General features: G+C 35.3%; 2 protein-coding genes and 3 long non-coding RNA genes across 5 annotated transcripts; 2 read left to right on the top strand and 3 right to left on the bottom strand.

Annotated features, from left to right (window-relative positions):
* The first annotated feature begins 3,719 nt into the window (after positions 1 to 3,719).
* LOC130047692 (myb-related transcription factor, partner of profilin-like) lies at positions 3,720 to 6,861 on the top strand. The gene is made up of 3 exons (XM_056143080.1): positions 3,720 to 4,370; positions 6,286 to 6,448; positions 6,552 to 6,861. The coding sequence occupies exons 1-3, from the start codon at positions 3,998 to 4,000 to the stop codon at positions 6,808 to 6,810; spliced, it is 795 nt and encodes a 264-aa protein (XP_055999055.1). The 5' UTR covers positions 3,720 to 3,997; the 3' UTR covers positions 6,811 to 6,861.
* LOC125656996 (uncharacterized) lies at positions 6,619 to 7,981 on the bottom strand. Its single transcript, XR_008796532.1, has 3 exons — positions 7,808 to 7,981; positions 6,941 to 7,239; positions 6,619 to 6,699 (listed from the first exon to the last, which is right to left on the bottom strand). It is a non-coding gene; the product is annotated as an uncharacterized LOC125656996 (long non-coding RNA).
* A 2,827-nt stretch (positions 7,982 to 10,808) lies between these two features.
* On the bottom strand, positions 10,809 to 15,898 carry LOC130047709 (uncharacterized). The gene is made up of 3 exons (XR_008796535.1): positions 15,832 to 15,898; positions 11,085 to 11,218; positions 10,809 to 10,937 (listed from the first exon to the last, which is right to left on the bottom strand). It is a non-coding gene; the product is annotated as an uncharacterized LOC130047709 (long non-coding RNA).
* A 3,805-nt stretch (positions 15,899 to 19,703) lies between these two features.
* Positions 19,704 to 20,971, bottom strand: LOC125657008 (uncharacterized). The gene is made up of 2 exons (XR_007363146.2): positions 20,888 to 20,971; positions 19,704 to 19,789 (listed from the first exon to the last, which is right to left on the bottom strand). It is a non-coding gene; the product is annotated as an uncharacterized LOC125657008 (long non-coding RNA).
* Positions 19,953 to 22,229, top strand: LOC130047689 (E3 ubiquitin-protein ligase Midline-1-like). Its single transcript, XM_056143075.1, has 2 exons — positions 19,953 to 20,070; positions 20,195 to 22,229. Exon 2 carries the CDS (start codon positions 20,225 to 20,227, stop codon positions 21,875 to 21,877), a length of 1,653 nt encoding a protein of 550 aa, XP_055999050.1. The 5' UTR covers positions 19,953 to 20,070; positions 20,195 to 20,224; the 3' UTR covers positions 21,878 to 22,229.
* Positions 22,230 to 23,157: the final 928 nt, after the last annotated feature.

Below are 23,157 nucleotides of genomic sequence, written 5' to 3'. Positions count from 1 at the left end.
TTAGCAAATACTTTAAGTATTAAAATACGTAGCTTATTTAGATTATCTAGATAGTACAAGAAAGGGAATTTTAGAGAATTAAAGTATAGTAAATTTATTGAGTACTTAGAAATTCATATTAATTCTTGTCGTGAAACTTGATAGTCGGTGCACTCGGGGTTCTGTCCCTGGGAGACACGCAAGGTCTCTCCCAGTTAGTTACTAGTTATATTTTATAGTTTATAGTTATTAAAGTTATTGTTATTTCAACGGATCTAGTTGGATCTAATATAAATTAGAAAACTTAGATAAGTTTATAGTTCGGTGCAAAGTTGCACCGTCACCGCACATTTCAGGTGCGTTGAATTTAGAATTGATTAATTATATCTTCTGTATGAATGTATACTTGGTAGCGGTAAATTTGCATGGCATGCATATGATATATCCCTGTTCATCGAATATATAGTCTATGACGGTGTTATAGATTTAGGGTGGTGGACTTTAGTAGTTTAGACGCACGGAGTAGTTTTAGAGTCGGTGCAGAAGCACCTTGCACCGAGTTACTTAGATATCGTACTTAGTTTAACAATGTTCTATATGCATGATATGCTATAGATGTTGGGGTTGGATTTTACGTATAATTAAATTAGTTCAGGTTGTAATTCTGATGCCATTGTAATCTAGTAGAATATTAGACTAGTCGTAGTGTTCGAGAACGACTACACCTGTAGCACCCAACACCGGACAATTAATTACACCGGACACCTAGTAGCACCGGGCACCGATCAATACCGGATTTCCATCAGTGTTTTATTACTAAGACATTTTAGCCGAGCAATTGAACTGTGACTATACTTGTGTTTTTGATACTATCAATAAATTATTGTATTAACTATTATACATTTTCTTCATTGATATAGATAGGTACCTTCGAACCCTATTATTGTAACGAGCCTCATAGGTACCGGGTAGATACCTTCTTGGTGTCTTATCATAGATTTTATAATATACATCCAACAGTCGTTACAGCATATGGAGAAATTCTTACCATTTGGCTAATTTGCATGCCGCCATCTTGGAATTCGAACTATCTGTCAAATTACGTAAAGCAATTAATAGAGAAAAATATGTAAAATCACAATTGTAAACTAACCTCTGCATAAACACACGTTTCCAGCACCATACCCCATTCTTCATGTTCGTATCTCTTCAATGAAACAACTTTCAACACCTGATCCCACCTCTGGTGTGTCCAGGGGTCCGTGTTTGCCTAACTATCTAATTTGTATTGCTTGTAGGAGTTATGAGATTGATCACTGTTCGTTATCTTCACCTTGCATGTAACTGATACAAAATTCGGAGTTCCATTTATAGTTAAAGTTTTGAATCGAAGAGCCCCATTTAATCCATTATAAGCATTTCAAGAATCTTTGAAAATCACAAAAAGTTCAAAAAGCAACGGATACAAAATAACGATCACTAATTCCAGCATCGGAAACGACAAATTGACATATGTTTTTCCGGAATCTGTTCACAGATTTATTGAATTATTTTTGAAAAAAAGTTCGTTTTTGAATCAAAACCACCGTTTTCGGCATTTTTAGCATTTCGGCAAAGAGACATCTATGGGGAAAATCAAGTTTAGAAAATGCAGTCATTCCCATGTATTCGTTTGATGAATAGAAATGTCATGATTTTTTCTGTCCTTGACACTTGTACTGACGTCACGAAGCCCTCTAAGGGATACCTACAAAATGTTTAAATGATTTCGGAAACCAACATTTATGTAAATATGATGCTTCACTGAACTTGATCCATTTTCAAAATAAAGGAAACATTTATTAGTGAATATGTATTCGTAACTGCAGTTAAAATGAATATTAATACTTGAGATAGAATATTGCTTGGTAAAGGTGGGATCGCCCGATGATCTGTATGTTGTTGTCTAGGGGGAGGGGGGCTATGTTATATACATTGACTTACCGAACAGGATCCTATTTGTGTAATATTATGTGGACAAATATGTACGTGCCGGGGAGTATATTTTGTTTTTAAATTCAGCTCGTGTTTCAAATATTGTGTTGTCAAAACTTTTCAATTTTTAAAAATTAATTTTTACACCATGATTACAATTAAATGTACGCGGTAAAATAATTTCTGATAAAGTTACGCACTTAATGAATATTCATAACCTTAAGATCACCTGATATCAAGCTCATGAATAAAGTGGTTAGAATTTCTCCATATGGTTAATCTGTGTATATGTGTACATGCATGCTATGTGTCTTTGACCTTGACATGAATGTTTGTGATAGTCGGTTAAAAAGCTCTACAGAGCTTGTGATTGATTTGACAAATCAATGTATATAGTGCCGACTTTAAATAAAACTCACTTTACTTTACTTTTACATTATACCTACCTACCTCTGAGTGATGTCAAATAAGACAAAATTCTATATTTGAGACACCCTGTATAAACTTAAGTTTTTATATTTTGGACACGGTATATAAACTTAAGTTTCTATTTTTAGACACTAGACCAATCTGTGTGATGTGAAATAAGTCGATACTCCTCAGGACAAGACGTGAATAAATGTACTTTAATGAGAAAAACAAAATGAGAAAAATAAAACATTATCTATTAACCATTATTTTCTATAGTTATTTGGCGATTTAATTTCGGTGAATTAAAAAATACACAAATTTGGTCTTCCTCATATTCCTGTATGAAATAGAAATAAAATATATATACAGAGGTGTTGTATCTATTATGACAACGACTCAATGCACCACGATTGAGAAATTTTTAATAAAAAGGATGTCATCACTTTCACAGCTAATGCCCTTTGACAAACTACATAGCATATCATAATTAACTTGCTGTTAATGACTATGTAACTCTTAAATTAGGTTAAGGGAATTTGATACCACAGTGAAGAATATTATATTGTAAAATGTACAAATGTGCAGCCTTGTAATTTATTAAACATAACAATAATATGATTTCACAAAGTGTATTAATCTGTAATTTACAGTATCACTTATACCATTCATAAATGTATTTTAACATAATGCATTTAGTACTATTGTGTGCTGGATTATTTTTCAACCCCATGTAAATAATGAATTACATTCAAGGGCAACAACTCCTCTAGACACATATTCTGTTTTCAACACATTTTCTTCCATAGTCATAAGATATACATTATCATTTAAACTAATGTGCTAACATGTGCATACCATAGGAAAAGATTCCACACATATATCATAACCTATTATCCATTGTGTAAATGTACATGGACTCCGTAGTATAGATATCGTATGTCTAAAAATATGTTCATTTGAGATATTAATAAGTACAATGTCAGCTACAGTATGAGTTGAGGATTTTTTTTCAAGTTTTGCATAGTAAAAACAGGATGGTATGTAAATCTATCCAAATACATCAGGGTCTTAGTACAGTTTCCAGCACATCCATTCATATTCCTGGTCATCCTATCTCCAACAATCTAGACATTACTTAGTTCTCTCCATGCCAAAACACATGGGGCTGAGACTCTTTCCAATCCACTCTGTTCTATTGCTACCATCTTGATCTCATTCCAGTTTCTTCATTCTGCAATCTTTCTTTCTGCTTCTACTGTTCCTCTCCAGGTTGTTTTCGGTCTCTTAAATGCCCTCTTCCCTTCAGGAGTCGTATGCATAAAAATTCTAAGAATTTTCTTAAGTTTATACTTAAATTTCTTAAGTATATACTTAGCTAAGTAAGATTCTTAAGTTCCGTTGCATAAAACCTCTAAGCAACATGCTTAGTTGTTTTTAGCTAAGTACATCGCAATGTGCTTAAGTTTATCGTTGCTATGTCAAACGTCATTTCCGCTTTCACTTTACCGTAAACACAGATTGCATGGAGTTGAACATTTTCTTGATAAGTCTCTCTTGTATCGCTAATAAATGATGGAATACTATAATTTTTTGTGTTATGCAAGGTTAATAAAATAAATAGACCAAAAATCAAATGTCGTTTTATATGACGTTATATCCGATTTTATCGTCTGCATCTGCATTGATCCTTGAAAATATGGCAGAAAGAGAAGGTGTTGAGAGTCAGTCATTACAGACAACTAAGAAAAGAAAACCGAATTGGACAGCAGATGAATGCTTGTTTTTAAGCAAGTGTGTAGACGAACATAAAAGTATCCTTCGAGCTAAATTCGGAACGGGGGTTACGACATTAAAGAAACGGGAGATTTGGAGGAAAATCACAGATGCCATCAATGCCTCTTCCTCCACCAAGCGAACGGTGGAGGAGGTTGAGAAGAAATGGCACAATATACAGATGAAGGGGAAAGCAGAGCTGGCAGACGCACGACGTAGTGTGAAACAAACGGGTAAACGAATATATATTAAATCTATATAGTATATATAGGCCTATAGTATGCATTTCAAATTTGCTTGAAAAACATACACGAACAAGACAGGCACTAAATCCATTCCCCGTAATGTGCTGATGATGAACTATATTTCTTTACTATCGCATTTATAAATAAATAGAGACCTAGGCACTCGATGGTAGCCTAATTGTATGTTATCTTACCGTACCATCTAGTGTGTATCCAAACAGGCCCAATATCATATGTTGTTTCTGTATTCAGCAATCAAATCCTCAACAAATTCGAATATCGCAGTCTGCACAAAGTTATAAACAGTAAACAAAATGTCGAAATATGCATCGTCATTGACTGAAATGACGTAATATTATTCAAAGGTTATGTCCCTTTTTTGCCCCCCCCCCCTCTTCCGGTCATGAATTATAGATCCTTATAAATCATGAAAAAGTAAGTGTGGAAAGTTAGCTTACATAGGTGACGTATAAGCCATTGCTATTTTGAGAAATTTTTAATTTAACTTAATGACAGAAAAATATGAATAATGTAAAACCTTTGATCGATATGACCCTTCTAAATAAATATAATGTGCATGCATAAAGTACAGGGATAACCCACGGAAGCTCGAAATTGATTTGCAACGGGACCCTTTGATGCACGGATATTGGCACTAGGGGATCGAACTCGGGTCACAACTGTTACTGTAGAAGCGAGAGCGCTAACTCCGCCCTACGCGGACACCTGCTTTTTTAACTATGAAATCTCTAAATTATGACAAAAGTTCAGAATGAGAATAGATCTACCTTGATTTAATTTACCTAATGACTAATTAAAAAAACAACCTTGGTGATTTCATCTTAAATTTGATAGAATAAGTAAGACTTTGTAATGTAGAAATAAATATAGGATGTCCCATGGTTTGTGGTTTGATTTGAATTATGTTCAACAAGCTGTGTGTTTTCTAGATTATACAGAAAATACATAATTATTATGATGTGTGATTTTTTTTCTCAATAACTACCCACCCAAAGCTGGCCCTATCTATGCAATACAGGCACTTAAAAAGGAATTTTTCAAACAATTTTTCATCATCTAATTATTACCAGGGCGGATCGAGGAATTTTGAAGGGGGGGGGGTACAATTAATTCTGGTTTTCAAAATTGGGGGTACATCTTAAAGATGCGTAGTTTATACTTTTCTTTAGCAAAATCATGTGACGAAAGGGGGGGGGGTCTAACTCCCGGATCCCCTCTGGATCCACCACTGATTACAAACTTCAGACAGTCTTTGATTCCTTGATGCATTTGAGTATAAATTATTTTATTTTATTTCTAAAGAATAAATACTTGCATTAATTTCGAAATTACACATAATTGACTAGTTTAGCATTTTTTTTATACTAGCAAGTATTCTTCTATCCCAACATTCGAACGCATCAATTATTCCCCCCCCCCCCCCCTCCCCCATTAGGCAACCGGTCCAAGCTGCTACCATCTCTATGTGCAATATCGATTGATAGATATATTATAGGATTGAACATTCTTTTTAAAGAATTTATCGATGTGTAAACTCTGGACATTTTACTCACAAACGGAGTAAAAGTGCAAGGCACTTTTATGTTAAGTTTGTGTGTAAAATGTTCAGAATTTACACATAATAAATTCTTCCAAAAAAAATAATGTTTGATTCCCTGTATTATCAATTTCAAAAATTTGAATAGTTTTCCCGCACTGTGTTATTTGTTTTCAGGCGAGTGCATGTACGTATGCATAGCGTTTTGGGATTTATTGATGTGTAAATTCACGATTAGATTTGTTTTTGTCCAATCAAAACAATTGTAATAAATAACATTAGAATTATACTACATTATTTATCATTACTTGTTTTGGCACCAGCGTATTTTGTTTAATTTTGTAGGCGGTGGACCAGCGGGAAAACCTTTAACGCCATTAGCAGAAGCAGTTGGGAGTGTTATTGGTACCAACAATATAAGTATCAGTGGGATCCCTGGTACAGTTGACACAACATATCTAATGCTCGACAGACCAAAGATCAGCACGGAAACCACAGCGAGTACGATGTATGTTCAGGAATTTTATACACCATTTCTTAATTCTTGGATTGAAAATTGAAAAAAAAATTTTTTTTATCCATGTATAAGAATTCGATTCCTTTTATTTCAGTGAATCAGATGGCCTTGTGACTCAAGATCTCCATGTCATCAGCACCAGTGAATCTGGAGATGGGCAGCAACAAATAAACTTTGTTACTGTCCCACAGCCAAACGCATGTCCTACCAATGTTTGCACCCACACCGTAATTGACCCGCATCTGCAAAAGCAGAAGCTAGAACTAGAAATTGAGAATCTCACCCTCCGAAACAAGTTTATACGACTTCAGATTGAAAGAATTGAAGGAGTAGATACAAGTAGTGAATTATAAGCGCTTTGACACGAATTTACTCACATTTAGTAATTATCAAATAGTTCTATAATCTTGAATTAGATAATGCTGCCAGTACTTTTTTAATTATTTGTATCTTTTCATTTACTGTTACGCAGTGACCACATACCTGTTTACATAAAATGAGCAGAAACAATGTGATTTCTGTAAGCTCGACCATCTGTACCCTGGATATCTGCAGCCATGTGGTCATTGGCATTTCCATTGTCATTGTAAGCCTCTGCGTTGTCATCATCGTCAGGGAGGGGCAGATTGAACATTTTTGCGATGTTATGTAAAACTCCGCATGCTATGATGACATTGCTGGCACGTTGAGGATGCTGACGTATTTCTCCATGAAGAACATGGAACCGTCTTTTTAAGTGACCAATTGTTCTCTCAACAAGGGTGCGAGTGCACTTATGCGACCTTTTAAAAATGAAGATATACTTTGAGAAAAATAATTGGGGGGGGGGGGGGTGTCAGAGGTGTGTGTTACATTCATATATAGATAGAGAAGAAAGAGAGATGTGTGTGAATGAAAATATGCAGTTCCAAAGTATATCCACATGAAGATGGATATTAGAATCCAGAATGCGTTAGTGTTTTTAATATACTTTTGAGTTGTATATTTTCTTTCTTTCTTTTTTTTAATCTATTATTTTTGTACTCTATGTTAGTCCCTAAGCCATGTTTTTTCTAAAGTTTTAAAGATACACGCATGTCAACAACAAAAATTCGACTTGTATCTTTCGTAATAGTTAACATGAATGATATCTATGTTTGTTATGCAGAATGGGGCGAGCGAATTTAAACTGGGTCGAAATGCCTCGGTACCGTTTACCGAAAGCAGCAACCCCAACAATTTGGATGAACAGCAGTGTCCTCATCATGATGGGTGTGCTGTTAGAGAATATGAGAATATTTCTCGTAATATAAGCGATAAGTGTTTATTTTTCAAAGTGCTCCGATTTATATTAGGCCCTAATTTCCTTACCTGTTGTACCGTGACTGTGGACCAGCTTGTGGATTTAAAAAAGGTGTCAGCAGCCAGTCTTTCCCAGGATAACCGCTATCACCGAGAAGATGGCATTTCACGGGCAATAAACGTCGTTGAAAGAGCTGAAATAGACCACTCTCCCTCAGTATTCTGGCATCGTGAGTCGCTCCCGGCCAGCTTGCCACGATGTCTAAAATCTTATAACTAGCATCACATACAATCTGTACATTTATACTGTGAAAGTTTTTCCGGTTGACATACTCCACTTCGTGTTCACTGGGAGCTATAATTCGCACATGAGTTCCATCAATCGCCCCAACCACGCCAGGGAAACCAGCAATGGCAAAAAAGTCAACCTGGTGCTTTCGAATAGTTCCTGGGTCCATTGGAAAGGAAACGAATCGCTTGACAATATTTGGTTGAACAAGAGCGGTAGTAACTCTTTGAATTATTCTTGAAACCGTTGACTGGTGAAGACCAAAGTTGTCACCACTACATAGCTGCATCTTACCTGTAGCATAGTATCTCAAGGCAACCATGACTTGCACAATTGCAGGTACACTGTGATTTCTGTTGGTCAAAGGCATAATGTCATTTTGAATTAAATATGTTATAAATTCAATTCCTTCCTGATCAAATCTAAATCTGTGCTGCGGTTCTGCTGCTATCATTGATTCTAAGGGATTAATTCGTGGTTTGAATGTTCTCTGTTTTCTGTCAGTCATTTTGTTCTTGCTAAGCAATATGCTTAAGAACTTAAGACAAGTAAAGACCATGCTTAACTTTAAGCATATACTAAGCATATACTTAAGAGTTAAGAAGTTTTATGCATTCTGCTAAGCAATATGCTAAGTAAAATCTCAACCTGCTAAGCAAGAAATTCATACTGAAGTATATGCTTAAGGACTTAAGAATGTTTATGGATACGACTCCTGGTGTCCAACCTAACGCCATCTCACTGTCATTGTCACCTCCCCTCCATAGCACGTGTCCTATATAGTTCCATCACCGTCTCCTCAGCTCATTGTTTATTGCATTCATGTCCGCCCTGTCTGCCACTTTTTTTCATCATTTTCTGCCTTTATCCCCAGTATCCTCTGCAAGCATCTGATCTGGTAAGCATCTATTGACTTCCCACCTTGTCACCTTCCAAGACATGGACATGCAAAATTTCTGAAAAAATAAATGCAAATATACCCCATGATAAATTTTAAACACATGCATCGTAAACAGTACAAAAGAGCATTATCGCTCACCGGGGTAACCTCGGCCCTGCCATTGTAAAGTTGTTGTGATTTTAAAAAGATTTCAATCTTTATTCCCATGAAAAATGTTGATCCCATATTGTGGCCCCAGCCTATATGAGCCCAAAAGGATCACAACATTACTGAAAATGAATTCACATAACACAGAAATGCCTCAATACCAATATGATTGACATGATCTTGCTGTTCTGGATAAGACCAAGGTCACAAGGTAATTGATCATGGTATGATACAAAAGATCTTGCCATAAGAAATCTTTATACAAAATATGAAAGCTCTATCTTAAGGTAGTGATTGCATGGGTCATTGAAAATTAATGAATCTATGAATTTTTTTTTATTTTTACATATTTTGTAGTTGACAATAACTGTAACTCATTGTGAAATTATAATATAATATATGGTTTTCACGAATTGTGACGCTACGGTTGCCATGGTATCCCCACTTGTCGACTTTCCATAATAAATGGTACATGTATTTCAGATGGTTTTTAAGATTGAAACAAAAAGAGTAAGTGATATAAATTGAGAAAAAGATAACAGCCAGTGCTGCTTTTTAGAATACACACTTTTTGATTTCTCTTAACATCCACGTTACATATTAGTATTCCAGATTTATGTGTACTAACACCATACACATGTTATGAAATTCATAGCATATCATTATTTTAATATAGGCCTAGTGGTTTGTGAATTAAATTTACATGCTGTAAGACTGAAAATTAACGGGGGGGGGGGGGGGGGGTGGTATATGCATTTTGGAGACTTAGGGCCTAAAGACTATTATTTAAAAGATAATTAGTTACATAAAGAATTTTTCATTTGTATTGTATTTCATTCCTATAGTTCTAAACATATTTTCACTTTACCCTGTGCTTGGTTTTAGCTGCAAGTTTTTGTGTCCATCGTCTGTCATTATTACTGATGTTTAAGCGCTTGCCGTATTCCGGGATCGCAAGCGAAAATAGCCTCTTTTTAGATACTACATGAATAAACCACGTGATGCCTTGCAATCACTACCTTAAATAGTTGAGATATTTTGAGGTCCGTGTTTGCCCAACTATCTATTTTGTATTGCTTGTAGGAGTTATGAGATTGATCACTGTTCGTTATCTTCACCTTGCATTGAATAGGTCAGATTTTTATCAAAAGTAGGTCAAACTTCCAGGTCAAAGTCTCAAGACTGAACACCGTTACATCACATGAAAGAACTTTTCTTAAAGAATGTACATATACAAAATATAAAAGCCTTAGCTTAAATAGTTCAAGAAATATTTTTTTAAATGATTTTTTCTATATACTTGTATGTAAAACCTTTATCCCCTATTGAGGCCCACCCTACCCTCGGATCCATGATTTAAAAAAATTGAATCTGCACTATGTCAGAGAGCTGTCATGTAAATTTGAAATTTCCTGGCCCAGTGGTTCTTGTGGAGATTTTTAAATGACTCCCCTCCTATTTTTACATTTTTGTGATTACCTCCCCTTTGAAGGGGACATGGCCTTTCATTTCAACAAACTTAACCCATGGATGATGTACGCCAAGTTTGGTTGAATTTGGCCCAGTGGTTCTGGAGAAGATGAAAATGTGTAACGTTTACAGACATACGGCAGATAAAAGGTGATTAAAATAGCTTACTTGAGCTTTCAGCTCAGGTGAGCTAACAATATATCTTTTAAGATGTTTCAGCATATATTTATCTTTCATTAATAAAAACTTCTTACTCTGCCCCTTTTCTTTTCAGTGGAATGAAATCTGGGTTGTAAGGTGTTAGTTACAATACTAGCCATTTTTTGTTGATTTTTAGCTTTCTGGAAACGTCATTTTGAAGTTTCAGGTAGGCTTTGTTTCCTGAAATTAAACTTTAAAAGAAAAAAAATGTTAGAATTTCTGATTTTATTTTAAACTATGTACATGTATTTGGAATAAGTAAATACTTGTAATGTTCAAGGGACATTATATGGAACGAGTGTGGGATTTTAATATCAATTTATATACTTAGCTGTTACCTTCCCATTGCATGTGTCATGGAAGGATGGTTGTATAGGACATCAGCTGCTGATTCACAATGGCCTTTCTTGTTTTTCCTTGGTATTTTGAGTTGCATTCCCTTTTCGTCTGAATTACATTGGTTTCCATCTGTCTGAATATTGAAAATGTTGTCAGATTTCACATATGAGTTAAATGTAGATATTGTTGGAGACTATCATTTTCATAATTTTTTTCCATTTAACAAGCCTCGAACATCTTGTATTTAGTGGCTTTGTGTTACCACCATGATTTTGACCTTCAATTCTTATTGAATCTATTAAATCTGGGTAGATCTACAGTTCACAGACAATACCCATAGTCTAGTCAATCTAGCTCAAAAATGAGCAAAACCTCAAACTAATTGCAACAGAAATGAAATTTTGATTATTCATGCAAGAAAACACATGCAAACAACATATTAAAAATCGGCTTTTGTATTTCCATGGGAAAATTGGAATTTTGGGGTAAAAGGATGTGTTTTTTCATGAAAATCGCTAAAAACTGGAAATTGAAGAAAATGTCCATTTTATGTAACATACAGTAAAAATAAGTTTCATATCTCAAATTTCAACCTGGAAATGTTCGATTATTATTTTTTTACAGCAGAATATATTCTTTCCTTGACTGTAATTTTTGGGTAAAATCTTGCTTTTTTTAATATAATTGTTAAAGATTGAAATTTTAAGAAGAAAACCCACATTTTGTCATACATTTGAGTCTACCAATAAAAAAAATGAAGTTAGGATTTATTTTAAAAACTGCTCAACAAGTAAGATATATAGATTATTGGCAATATATATGAAAAATACCATTTCAGGTAGGAAAACCTACCTTTTTCTGAAACAAAAATAGTGAAAAACTGGAAATGATAGGAAATGACTGTTTTATAGAAGAGATGACATTGATCTTATAAATTTAAGAATAAAACTTCCAAATGCACAACTAAACTTTTCTGCACCAATATTTATTTTCCCTTGCCGAATTTTGGGCTGAAATCTTCATTTTCCAACAAAAATCGTTAAAAACTGGATTTTGGAAGAAAATACTTTTTCCTGTCCATTAGGCATATATGAGTTACCACATGAAGATTTATACATTAAAACAAACTGTTAACACAAAACAAGTGCCCCTTCAAAAATGGTCTGTAAAAGATGACCGACATTTTTGCAGTTACTCCCCTTACATCGGAAGTTGGAGGCGCGCTTACCATTCCGGTCCTATGTTTCATATAAATACATGTAGTATTTTAAAACAAACAGTGTATAGTAAAGCTTACGTTACCAAATTCTTTATTAAGCTGAGTTTTAACAGTTTGTACTACATCTATGACGAAACAAGGTTCAGTTTCTTCGATTTTATAAAGAAATCTTTAATACGTGCACTTCGTCAAGTTCTAGTGTTTGGGAAAGAGGGGGGAGGGGGGGGGGGTTATAGCCGTATTTGATGTTTAGTTCTATCCAAATTATTGTGCAATTAATACCGAGAATCTGTTTTAAAAAACAATGGACACATAGAATTAAAAGCAAATGAATCAGGCACGCAGCATCGTACAAAAAAGGGGTGTGTGAAGATAATTTCACAATATTGCCTGAAAATTGACAAGTAAATTTTAATCCAAAGTTATAAAAATCCTTGATGGTGTGTGTGGTGGTGGTGGTGGTGGGATGGGGGTAAGTTTGTTCTCTCAGTTCAATTTTACACGTCCACTGTGTACAGTTCACGACAATGCTATTTTTTTTTTTAAAAGAAAAAGAGGAGGGAGGGCAACCAATCTGTCTAAAAATCGACCTCTGTACGTAAAAATTTATCAACTTTGCAAGTAATGATAAAAGGTGTAGAGCCATTATTGCTACGTGCCTGATAATTATATAAGTGATCATTTGAGTAATTGCAGTACAGTTCAGTCCATGTTTTTACAAGTACAACAGCTAGTGTCACAATTTGCCTTGCATTTACAAAAACTAAGTTCACACAGTTTTCACCAAGAACCCCCCCCCCCCCCCCCCGCTTTAAAACTTAATATGACAAATGTTGAAACTAATCGAATAAATAGAAAAGAAACGTACGATTATAAATAACACTCTGTATACCTCTGTATACCTTTTCTACTGTTTATTCACAAATGAAAGTGTACATTAAATCTATTAAATGTTCATTAATATGTTTTAAATATTATGTGGTATTCAACAGTCGCTTGTCTTTTCCTTTTTCCGCTAAAGTGTAATCGATGTCGGATGACAGAAACTTGCGGGAGTTTTTATCCCCCCCCCCTAACTAATTGAATTTAAATTTTCATCCGACATTGATTTCGTCCCTTAGGGCAGTTATGTTTATTTCAGTGTTCGTTGCTATTTATGTGCTTTATATATAGACATTTCAAACACAATGTGCATTAATGTTGTATGATCCTCTTGAATTTACGATAAATAATCCCATTTCCATTCTCAATGATCGTGTGCCAGCGTGGCAAAAATTCCATCGTCATCGAAAACAAGTTTTGTCTTGAATAGATGGTCGGGCGGTCTAGCGCGCTGTTCGCATGCTGCTAGGATATATGGTTCCGCAGGTCGTGAGCCCAAGACTAATTAGAAAGAGTAACTACTCGATTTTACATCAAATCATGATACTATGCGCAAGTGTTTACTTACATTGATTTTTATTATTTATATTATCAATGTTTTATTATCATCATTATTACCCATGAATGACTCCCCAAACCTGAATTTGAAAAAGAAAAGCAAAAATACTTTACTTACTTAGTTTTATAAAAGTTTTTAATACAAAACGCTTGCTCAAATGATGAAGATACAAAATAACTGAAACTTTTAATCCGAATGGCTTTCCATACTTTCTTTTTTAACAACCGTAATTCCCCCTTGTAAATTGACACTAATTCTTTAAGATTTCATTTATAATTTATTATTCATAACTTCTAAAGTAAATATTGTGTTTTATAATTAAAATTAATTCAGTAGAGGGTCAAACAAAATATTTTGAAGCTTTATTCGCGAAAGTTCCCCGGGAATGGAAGTCGGCAAAGAATATAAGATGCTGAGCAATATTGTATGTATATAGAAGGTTTTAAAATCACCTTTTTAATACAACTGTTAAGCTGTTTAATCGCGTTTTTTATTACATGCACTTTAGATTGTCGTGTATAACTTTATTCCGATGACTGTCACAGTTAAGTTACTCCCCTTTACGTGTACGGCGTGCCGTAAACACCACAAAATATCGATGGTTTACTAAAACATTTAAGGTAGCTCCATCCTCGTGTGACTTATCAATATTAATGGTTAAAAGTGGAAAAACTTTATTAATTTCTACTCAATATAGTTTAATTCAATTAATAACCAAAGAAAATGTATATGTCATCACCTTTTTAAAGATGTCAGACATACAAAAACAGAAGTATACATCAACATCAGAAAATCACACATTTTCGTTAAACAGAATAATAAAAATAGATAAAAACTTGTTGAAATGACAAAATTTAAATATCAACAGTTTTAAAATAACTGCTAATTCATAAATATGTATAGATTAATTGTGGATATTAGGGAAACCAATGTATAATAGACATCTTGTATAGGAAATCCCAGCACAGGAGTTATTGCCCTTAACAACATTTTTAAAATCATAAATAATTGATTATCTATGGAAAATATAAACTTTTTCAGTATTATTAGTTTACCAGATATTTTATTATATCCATTGAATAGCATTCCTTAGAAAGATATATTTCTATCATGTGCAAAGTTAAATTTATTAAGATTTTTGCAAAAACCTATGACATCATATGAGGATCGATCAATCTTAAGTCTAAATTTTAAATATTTCCCATTGTCCGATTTTGTCCGATTTTTTGTATGTTGTTAATCACGCTTTTGTTTAACAAATTCCGTCGAGTTTGTTTCTGTTGCAATTACTTTGAGGTGATTTGCTAGATTGACTAGACTAAAGTGAAGAGTAATTCTTGGAGTAATACACTCATTAGTATATTTCCATTTTTATATGTAAGCATTAGTACCCAGTTGATACATGTGTGTTATCCCTAATGCAATATATAAGATGCTTGATACATCAACAAGAGGCAGCAAGAGTTGGTGCTAAAAATATATCCACTTCAGCCTCATGTAGAATGAACAGATACATCATGTATAGAGAATAAATATAAAGTTTATATGTTGAACTGTATCTGTAAATTACACTAAACTGCAATGTCAGAACAGCAAGAGACAGTGCTAACGGATAGTATATTATTAGTATTATATGTTAGTTAATCCACTAAGAGTGAGTAACAACATTCTCAGTCCAACAACATAGGTGTGATCGGTCGACAGAGAATGTTTACTCCTCCTAGGCACCCGATCCCACCTCTGGTGTGCCCAGGGGTCTGTGTTTGCCCAACTGAGATTAATCACTGTTTGTTATCTTCACCTTTCACTGTGTTTACTAGTTCTGGTATACATGCTATATCTGATAAATTTGATAACATCCCTTGAGCCTCCCATTTTCATCTTAACACTTTAGCCTACACCCATCCCCCCCGATGTCCACTCCCCCAAATCAATGTCTTATATCTAAAGCATTTATGTCAATATTGAAACGGGATTGTACGAAAATACAATGATCATTTCGATGTAATGGTATTGTGAAACCAGTAGGCTGGGTTAAGTCTTGCATTTCATTCATAACATCAGCTTAGATTAGCCCTATACTTACCTTATCTCACCTCAGCTCTGGTATGTCCAGAGATCTGTTTGCCCTACTTTCAGTTTTGTATTCTTCATGGGATTTATGCGATTGATCGTTGTCCATCATTTTCACTGATCTATTATAACGGTAAGAAATAAATAAAGAAAGAAGTTTTTCGTTCAACGTCTTCGCTTAGCTTCGTTTGTTTATTGCCGCCATTGCGCACTAGCATTCCGGATAAATGATATTTACCGGATACGTCTCTTTCATTCCGCTCACTTCGCGCGAGACCATAGGTTGTTTTCATCTGCCCGTGTAGCACATTCCTCAATCGGAACTCCTCGAATGTCTCGCGCACTCAACATAGGATCTCGGATGTAATACGATGGCATCCATGAGTGAATTTGATGCATTGTCAAATTATTATTATTCCGAACAAATATAAAGTTTATATCTGAAATTAAAGTATTTTTTTTTTTTTTTTTTTAATTTACTCTGCCGATGTAACATTCTCAATAGATGTTTTATGAAGTTACATGTAGGTTGTGTAACTATTATATACCAATATTCGTTTTATGCTTTTTTTTAAAAAGCAGAAAATACCTGGTTGATTATTTCATACATATGTGTATATTGTTTTATTGTATCAAAAGGTACTGAATTTACTAATTTAAGAGGACAATACAAATTTTTATAGTTTTCACCACTTTTTTGTGCGACGCGCGTCGATCGCTTTTAGCGACGACGTTTTGTCGCTAATTTTAAAGAAAACCGCGCAGCATGTCACAATTTCATTTTATCGTAATATAAAAACTACCGAGAATTATAACACGAATAAGGGCCCATCAAAAAGGAAATTCCCTCTACTTTTACAGGCTGTATTTACTTTCCCTATTTCCATATATAAATATAGGTAAAACGCCTATATGTTTAAACATTGAGAAATAAAATCGTAAGAAAACGTACATTTGCAAAAAATTGCTATTTTCTTATAACTTTGCCAGGCATTAAAAATAATTTTTATATCTTCTGAAAGCTGGGAATATATGCTTTTCAAAAATATAAAAAATATTGAATTCATAAGGAAAATAAAAAAAATCATATCGAGGGGGGAAATGACCTTGCGAAAAAGCGTTGCGTCATATTTAGACGAAGCCATCCTTCACTTTAAATGCTTTTTTTTTTTATTTAATGGCATTACTTACTTTATTGATTTTTACATAGTCAAAAATAGAGTAAATTTCCAAAAATATGATATATGGATCATATATCTTATGATCGTAGTTTCAAAGATTTAGAGGCACTCCTTTTGCGTTGCCCTGTTTTTACGCGCCACCGGTCAAATTGACCGGTACGGTAGAGAAGTTGATGGTGACGTCGTCAGTTTAATATAGAGTTTTCCGTTGAATATATTACAGCTGATATGGTAGATAAAGCATAACAGTGGTCATTTTCATAAATGGCACATTCTCAAATACCAGATTTAGTATTTTGGTGAATTTTCTTCTCAGGGCAGATTTTGGCTAAAACCGTACCTTGTCCTTTATAAAGGAAACTAATTTCTTGATGAACAGTGCATACAATCAGCAACAATATAATTGAATTAACGATTTCTAACAAATTTGATCGGGATCGGTACTTTTTTCCCCAGTTTGAATATAGTGATTATATCTAACATTTAATAATTTCGTTTCAATTATTTTTTACAATATATTTCTTGGATATATATCTTTTCTGACATGTTTCTTGAAGATTTTTTATTCGTAGATTAAATTTTATTTTAGCAAATAGCGTTTTAAATTTTCATAGATATTTTTCTAAAAAAAATAGAATGTTTATATCTGAATCTTTTAGGCATGTTTTATCAGATATTCATATCAAACACCAAATCACAGCGAAATGTGGACTCAAGAATCTCTTATTTGCAAACAAAACACCTTTATTACCATTCCGGGGAAAATTACAGAAAAATCATATAAAATAATTGAAAGCTTGTTTCATTCTTTCAATGGTGAAACCATACTTCATAAGTGTATTAACGAGCCATTAAATAAAATTTTAGTGTAGTGAGCTACCTTAAATGATATACTGGTGTCGATAAATTTGAATGATGCAAGTATCCACCTTTCATATCATTTAGACTCAAAGTTTCGTTAAAATTGAATACCTTAAATTTTTGTTCCGCGGCAAAAAAAAAAAAAAAAAAGGTGGGGGTCCGGACCCCCTCTGGATCCGCCATATAACAGCAAACAGATCATTATGAAACAAGATGTACTGTGAGCAATGCTCACTAAGAATACCCCCCCCCCCCCCGCTTACCCCAATATCCCAAAGGGTGTTGTTAATAGGTATAAATTACCTCTTTCCTGAGTGTAAAAATATGGTATACCTTTGTAGAAGAAAATGGATGATATAGTCCGAACACAAATCCATGGCATAAACCTATAATTATGACCTTGAGATCAAAGGTCAAGGTCATAAAGAGGTCATGAATGTACATGACACATAGTCTCATGGTTTTACACCCATGTTCTTATGGTATGACTATGTTAAAACCCTATAAACAATTTTGCCCTTCAGATCAAAGTTCAAGGTCATATAGAGGTCATAAAATACTCGACACATCGTCTCATGGTGAAACACTCATGTGTCAAATATGATATGCCTATGTCAAAGAACAAAGAAGTCATGGCCCAGACACGAATCCATTGTAAAAACCTTTAATTTTTACCTTGTGGTCAAGGTTATATGGAGGTCATGAAGGTACATGACACATCGTCTCATGGTGATCTACCCGTGTGCTAAATATGGTATGCCTAAGTCAAAGAACAAAGAAGTTATGGCCCGGTCACGAATCTGCACAGACAGACAGACAGACGGACGGAGTGATTCCTATATACCCCCAGAACGTATAATAAATCACTGGAAGGAAGTTCTTTTTCATAATCCCTGTTGTAATTCACTATAGTGCCGGTGTTGTAACATAGAATCCCCCCCCCCCCCGCATAGACTTTCCTTCCGTAAACACGGGCCCGGGATAGATATTCCCCCGGAAAGATGGGCCTGGTATAGAATTTCCCCCGAGGAAGAATTAACCCGGGCCAAATTTTCCCCCTAGGAAAAACCGTCCCAGTATAGAATTTCCTCTTAAATGACAGTACGCATCCCCCCTTCTTACATTTTAGTTATGTAACCGTTTGCAGTTCTATTACTAGAATTTATTTACTAGTATCTAACATTTGAAATAGTGAAGTTGGGGAGAAGCATGCCAAGAAATCCTCCCCGGTCTTGAATTCCTTGGTTTCAATAGGACCATATTACATGCTGATTAATAATAGCCGTCGTTTATCTCTTAATTGTGGTCACTGATTTATAACGGTTTTTCTATACAGGAGATTTTGCTAAGAATTTCTTGGCATGTTAATGTTTTTTAAATTTTAAATTTAAATAAACGAGAACAAATTACTTTTATTTGTGCAGTTCATATATTTTACTTTTCAGATATTTTAATTGTATATCTATTAGTCGACCTTTTAAGAAAAATCCTAATGATATTGACCATGACCTTGTATTTACAATATGCATTTCAAAGTTTTCAGCGAGTAAACCCAAATTCAACATCTCAAAAAATATTCCTTTGTTTTATGAATATCGTAATATTGATGAGCGCATATCTATTTCATTAAACTATAACAAACGAAATCCGGAGGGGGAAAATTCTATACCAGGGCGGTTTTCCCGCCCAGGGGGAAACTACCGGTAAACTGACTTTGTACATAAGGGGAAATTATATGCTGGGGCGCCTAGACCCCACACTTTCAAAACTTTCTGGATCCGCCCCTGCACTAATTGAACAAATCCTAAAACATTAAGGAAATAAAACTCGAACACATAATATAGGATAAGCTCGCATGCGCGAGTACAACAGTTTATTCATACATGTGTACATAGACATCTGGAGGTTCATTAGTCCACTCAACTCATTCTACAACAGAAAGAAGTATATCAAAACACAAATATGTATTTAGTACCAAAACGGAGGTCTACTGCATGAAATCCCCCCCCCCCCCTCCAATGGATATTGCTAATCGTAAATGTTAGCAAAACTACCCAACATAAACTAGGTCAAAGCAAACTTTAAAACTATATATTTACTCAAGCGATAACACGTAGATCGTGTATACAGGCTGACACGCCGCACAAGTATTTAATTCTCAGGACTTGACGGAAGGTCGAAAGAACAGGGAGGCCATGTTGGATTTTAAGGTGAGACTAAATTATTATTATAGTAATGACTGCTGTGTTTTATATCATACTATAATTCTATTTCGTTAATTGTTTTAATCTGTCAACATCTTGAAATGAAATTCCGGTTTTATTTAATCAACAGTAAAGTTCTCGTGTGATCCCGCCATCAGAAATGCATCCCCGGCGCAGTGCTCAGGAAGTCCTACTGTGTGACCTCTGTGAAACTGTCCCCCTACAGAGTCATTGTGAACTTTGTAATATAAATCTCTGTGTTAACTGTGCAGTAAAGCATCTCTCAGACTCGTCTAAAAGACACAAAGTCGTGCCGTTTTTACACAGAAAGTCTACTAACTACCACAAATGTCCAGACCACGCCGATAAACACTGTGAAATTTACTGTGAAAAATGTGGCGTTCCTGTCTGTTCTACCTGCGCCTTATTTGGAAAACACAAAGGTCACGATGTGTCAGATATTCTGGAAAAATTCAGCGCTAAAACAGAAAGTTTACAAAAAGATCTAGAAGAACTCGAGACAAGAATTTACCCGCGATATAAAGAAATGGCGTCTAATGTCGAAACCGAGAAAGCCGAGTTAGAAACGAAATACGGGAGACTGACGACAGATGCCGATGAACAAGGAGAAATCTTACACCGAGAAATCACCGCCATTGTCAACCGACAGAAATCCGCCATTGCGGAGATGAAAACTAAACATCTGGACGCGCTAAATAAAAATACAGAAGAAATCACACAGAAAATGGCGGAACTCAAACAGATCATGTCCGACTTGAAATCCATCCTAAAATCAAATGACGTCTCCTTAACCTCTACTTACAAATCTAGGAATTCCCAATTTAGAACATTACCGCCTAAAGTCCGAGTCACATTACCGAGTTTCTCTCCTCAGAAAATAAACAAAGGTCAGCTCAATGAAATGTTTGGTTATCTGCCGCCATTATCCATTAACACAGAACATGGCGACACAATGAAGTCAGCAGAAGCTGTATCGTCTCCTCCAGTCAAACCACTGCTTGATGAGCCGCGCGTCACCGCCACCATAGACACTGGGCATAGACCACTATACAGTGTTAGCTGTCTGAGTGAAGATCAAGTCTGGACAAGCGGGTATAACGAAACCATGAAGCTGCTCAACCTCCAGAGTGAACTACTGACATCAATACAAACCAAGTCAGGGAGACGACCAACAGACATAGCAGTGACACGGGACGGAGATCTTGTTTATACTGACTATCATGATAAAACTATAAACTTAATTAAGAATAAACAGATACAGACCATGATCACACTACAGGGGTGGAGACCTCTCTATGTCTGCTGTACCGCGGGTAACGACCTCCTGGTTACCATGTACAGTGATGATGTCAAACAATCCAAAGTCGTGCGTTACTCCGGCTCCACAGAGAAACAAAGCATTCAGTTTGATGATCAGGGTCGTCCTCTCTACTCATCTGATAATAACACTAAATACCTCAGTGAGAACAAGAACCTGGATATCTGTGTGGCTGACCTGTCAGCTAGTGCAGTAGTGGTGGTCAATCAGTCAGGAAAACTCCGATTTAGATACACTGGTCATCCCTCTAATACCAAGCAATCATTTAATCCAGTCGGCATCACTACAGACAGCCAGAGTCACATCCTGACAGCAGACAATCACCGTATCCACATCCTAGATCAGGACGGACAGTTCCTCCGTTACATTCACTGTGATTTACGCCGTCCATGGGGTTTATGTGTGGACATCAGAGACAACCTCTTTGTGGCTGAGTGGCACACTGCTAAAGTGAAGAAAATCCAATATCTATAAACACAGTGTTAATTACACAGCTCTACAGTGTTAATTACATCTACCAACACAGTGTTAATTACATCTACCAACACAGTGTTAATTACATGTCTAATCACAGAGTAACGTACAGCACTGTGTTAATTCCTTCTACTTGTTAATTACATCTGCTTGTTAATTACAGCCCCGTGTTAATTACATCCCCGTGTTAATTACAGCCCTGTGTTAATTACAGTCCTGTGTACATTACAGTCCTCTGTTTGTGATGTGTAACATGTACTTGTGTTTGTGAGTTTAACATTATTTTGTTTGTGAATTAATTCAATATGTGTTTGATTTTACAATGTATATATTAGATAAACATGATACAGAGTTCAGTCTTACATTATTACTGAGTACTTACTTAGATTTGATGTACTGTAACAGAGAGTGACCCCAAACGTCCAGTCTTCATCACAGATCTTCAGATTCAAGGTCACAGTCTTCTGTTTACCATCAATAACATCACACCACTTATCTAAATCTCCACTGTCCTACAAAATAAACAAAGTGTAATCATATCAAACTGAATTGTCAGGGATAGTTTGTGATATATTTACATGTTTACATAGATGTCAATGTAATGGGAAGGAAAAGAAAATATGGCTGAACTGGTGTCACAATGGGGATCGAATCCAAGGCCCTTCGTTCCCACGATATGATAGGACCAGGAATCAAACCCGAGACCCCTGTATTAGTCGGGTGCTCTAACCACTGAGCTATCCAGACTGATATCAATGGTTTGACTGGACCGTGAATCAAACCCGAGACCCCAGTATTACATATGTAATAGTCAGGTGCTCTGAACACTATCCAGGCCAATATACACAATACAAAGTGAGCTTTTCCAATTGAAATGTATCTGTTGTTATTGACTTTTTACATTATCATCTTCTTCTCCACAACCACTTGGCCAATTCCAATCAAAACTACTACCATTCATCCTTAGGTAAAGGGAATCATGTTTGTTCAAATGATTGATTGAATCTTGTTTAAAATTTAAATTTAGACCTATATTCGGCACTTAAGGCCATTGAGCAGTGAGGGTTCTTTAGTATGCCACACCTACAATGTACTGTGACATGGTACATCCATTTTTAAGGTCATCTCCGAGGACCCGTGACATTCACACCTGATGTCGAGCGTTTGACGATGGAACTGTCACTACCTGTTCTAACGACTTAGATCTGTTGTGGCCAGGATTCGAACACCGGCCTTCAGCATGCTGGGCGTGCGATTTAATCTCTAGACCACAGCGGCAG

This window comes from Ostrea edulis, chromosome 7 (assembly GCF_947568905.1).
Source record: "Ostrea edulis chromosome 7, xbOstEdul1.1, whole genome shotgun sequence".
Lineage (NCBI taxonomy): Eukaryota > Metazoa > Mollusca > Bivalvia > Ostreida > Ostreidae > Ostrea > Ostrea edulis.
Note: the sequence above shows the minus strand (reverse complement) of the source record. Positions and strands in the feature narration are given on the sequence as shown.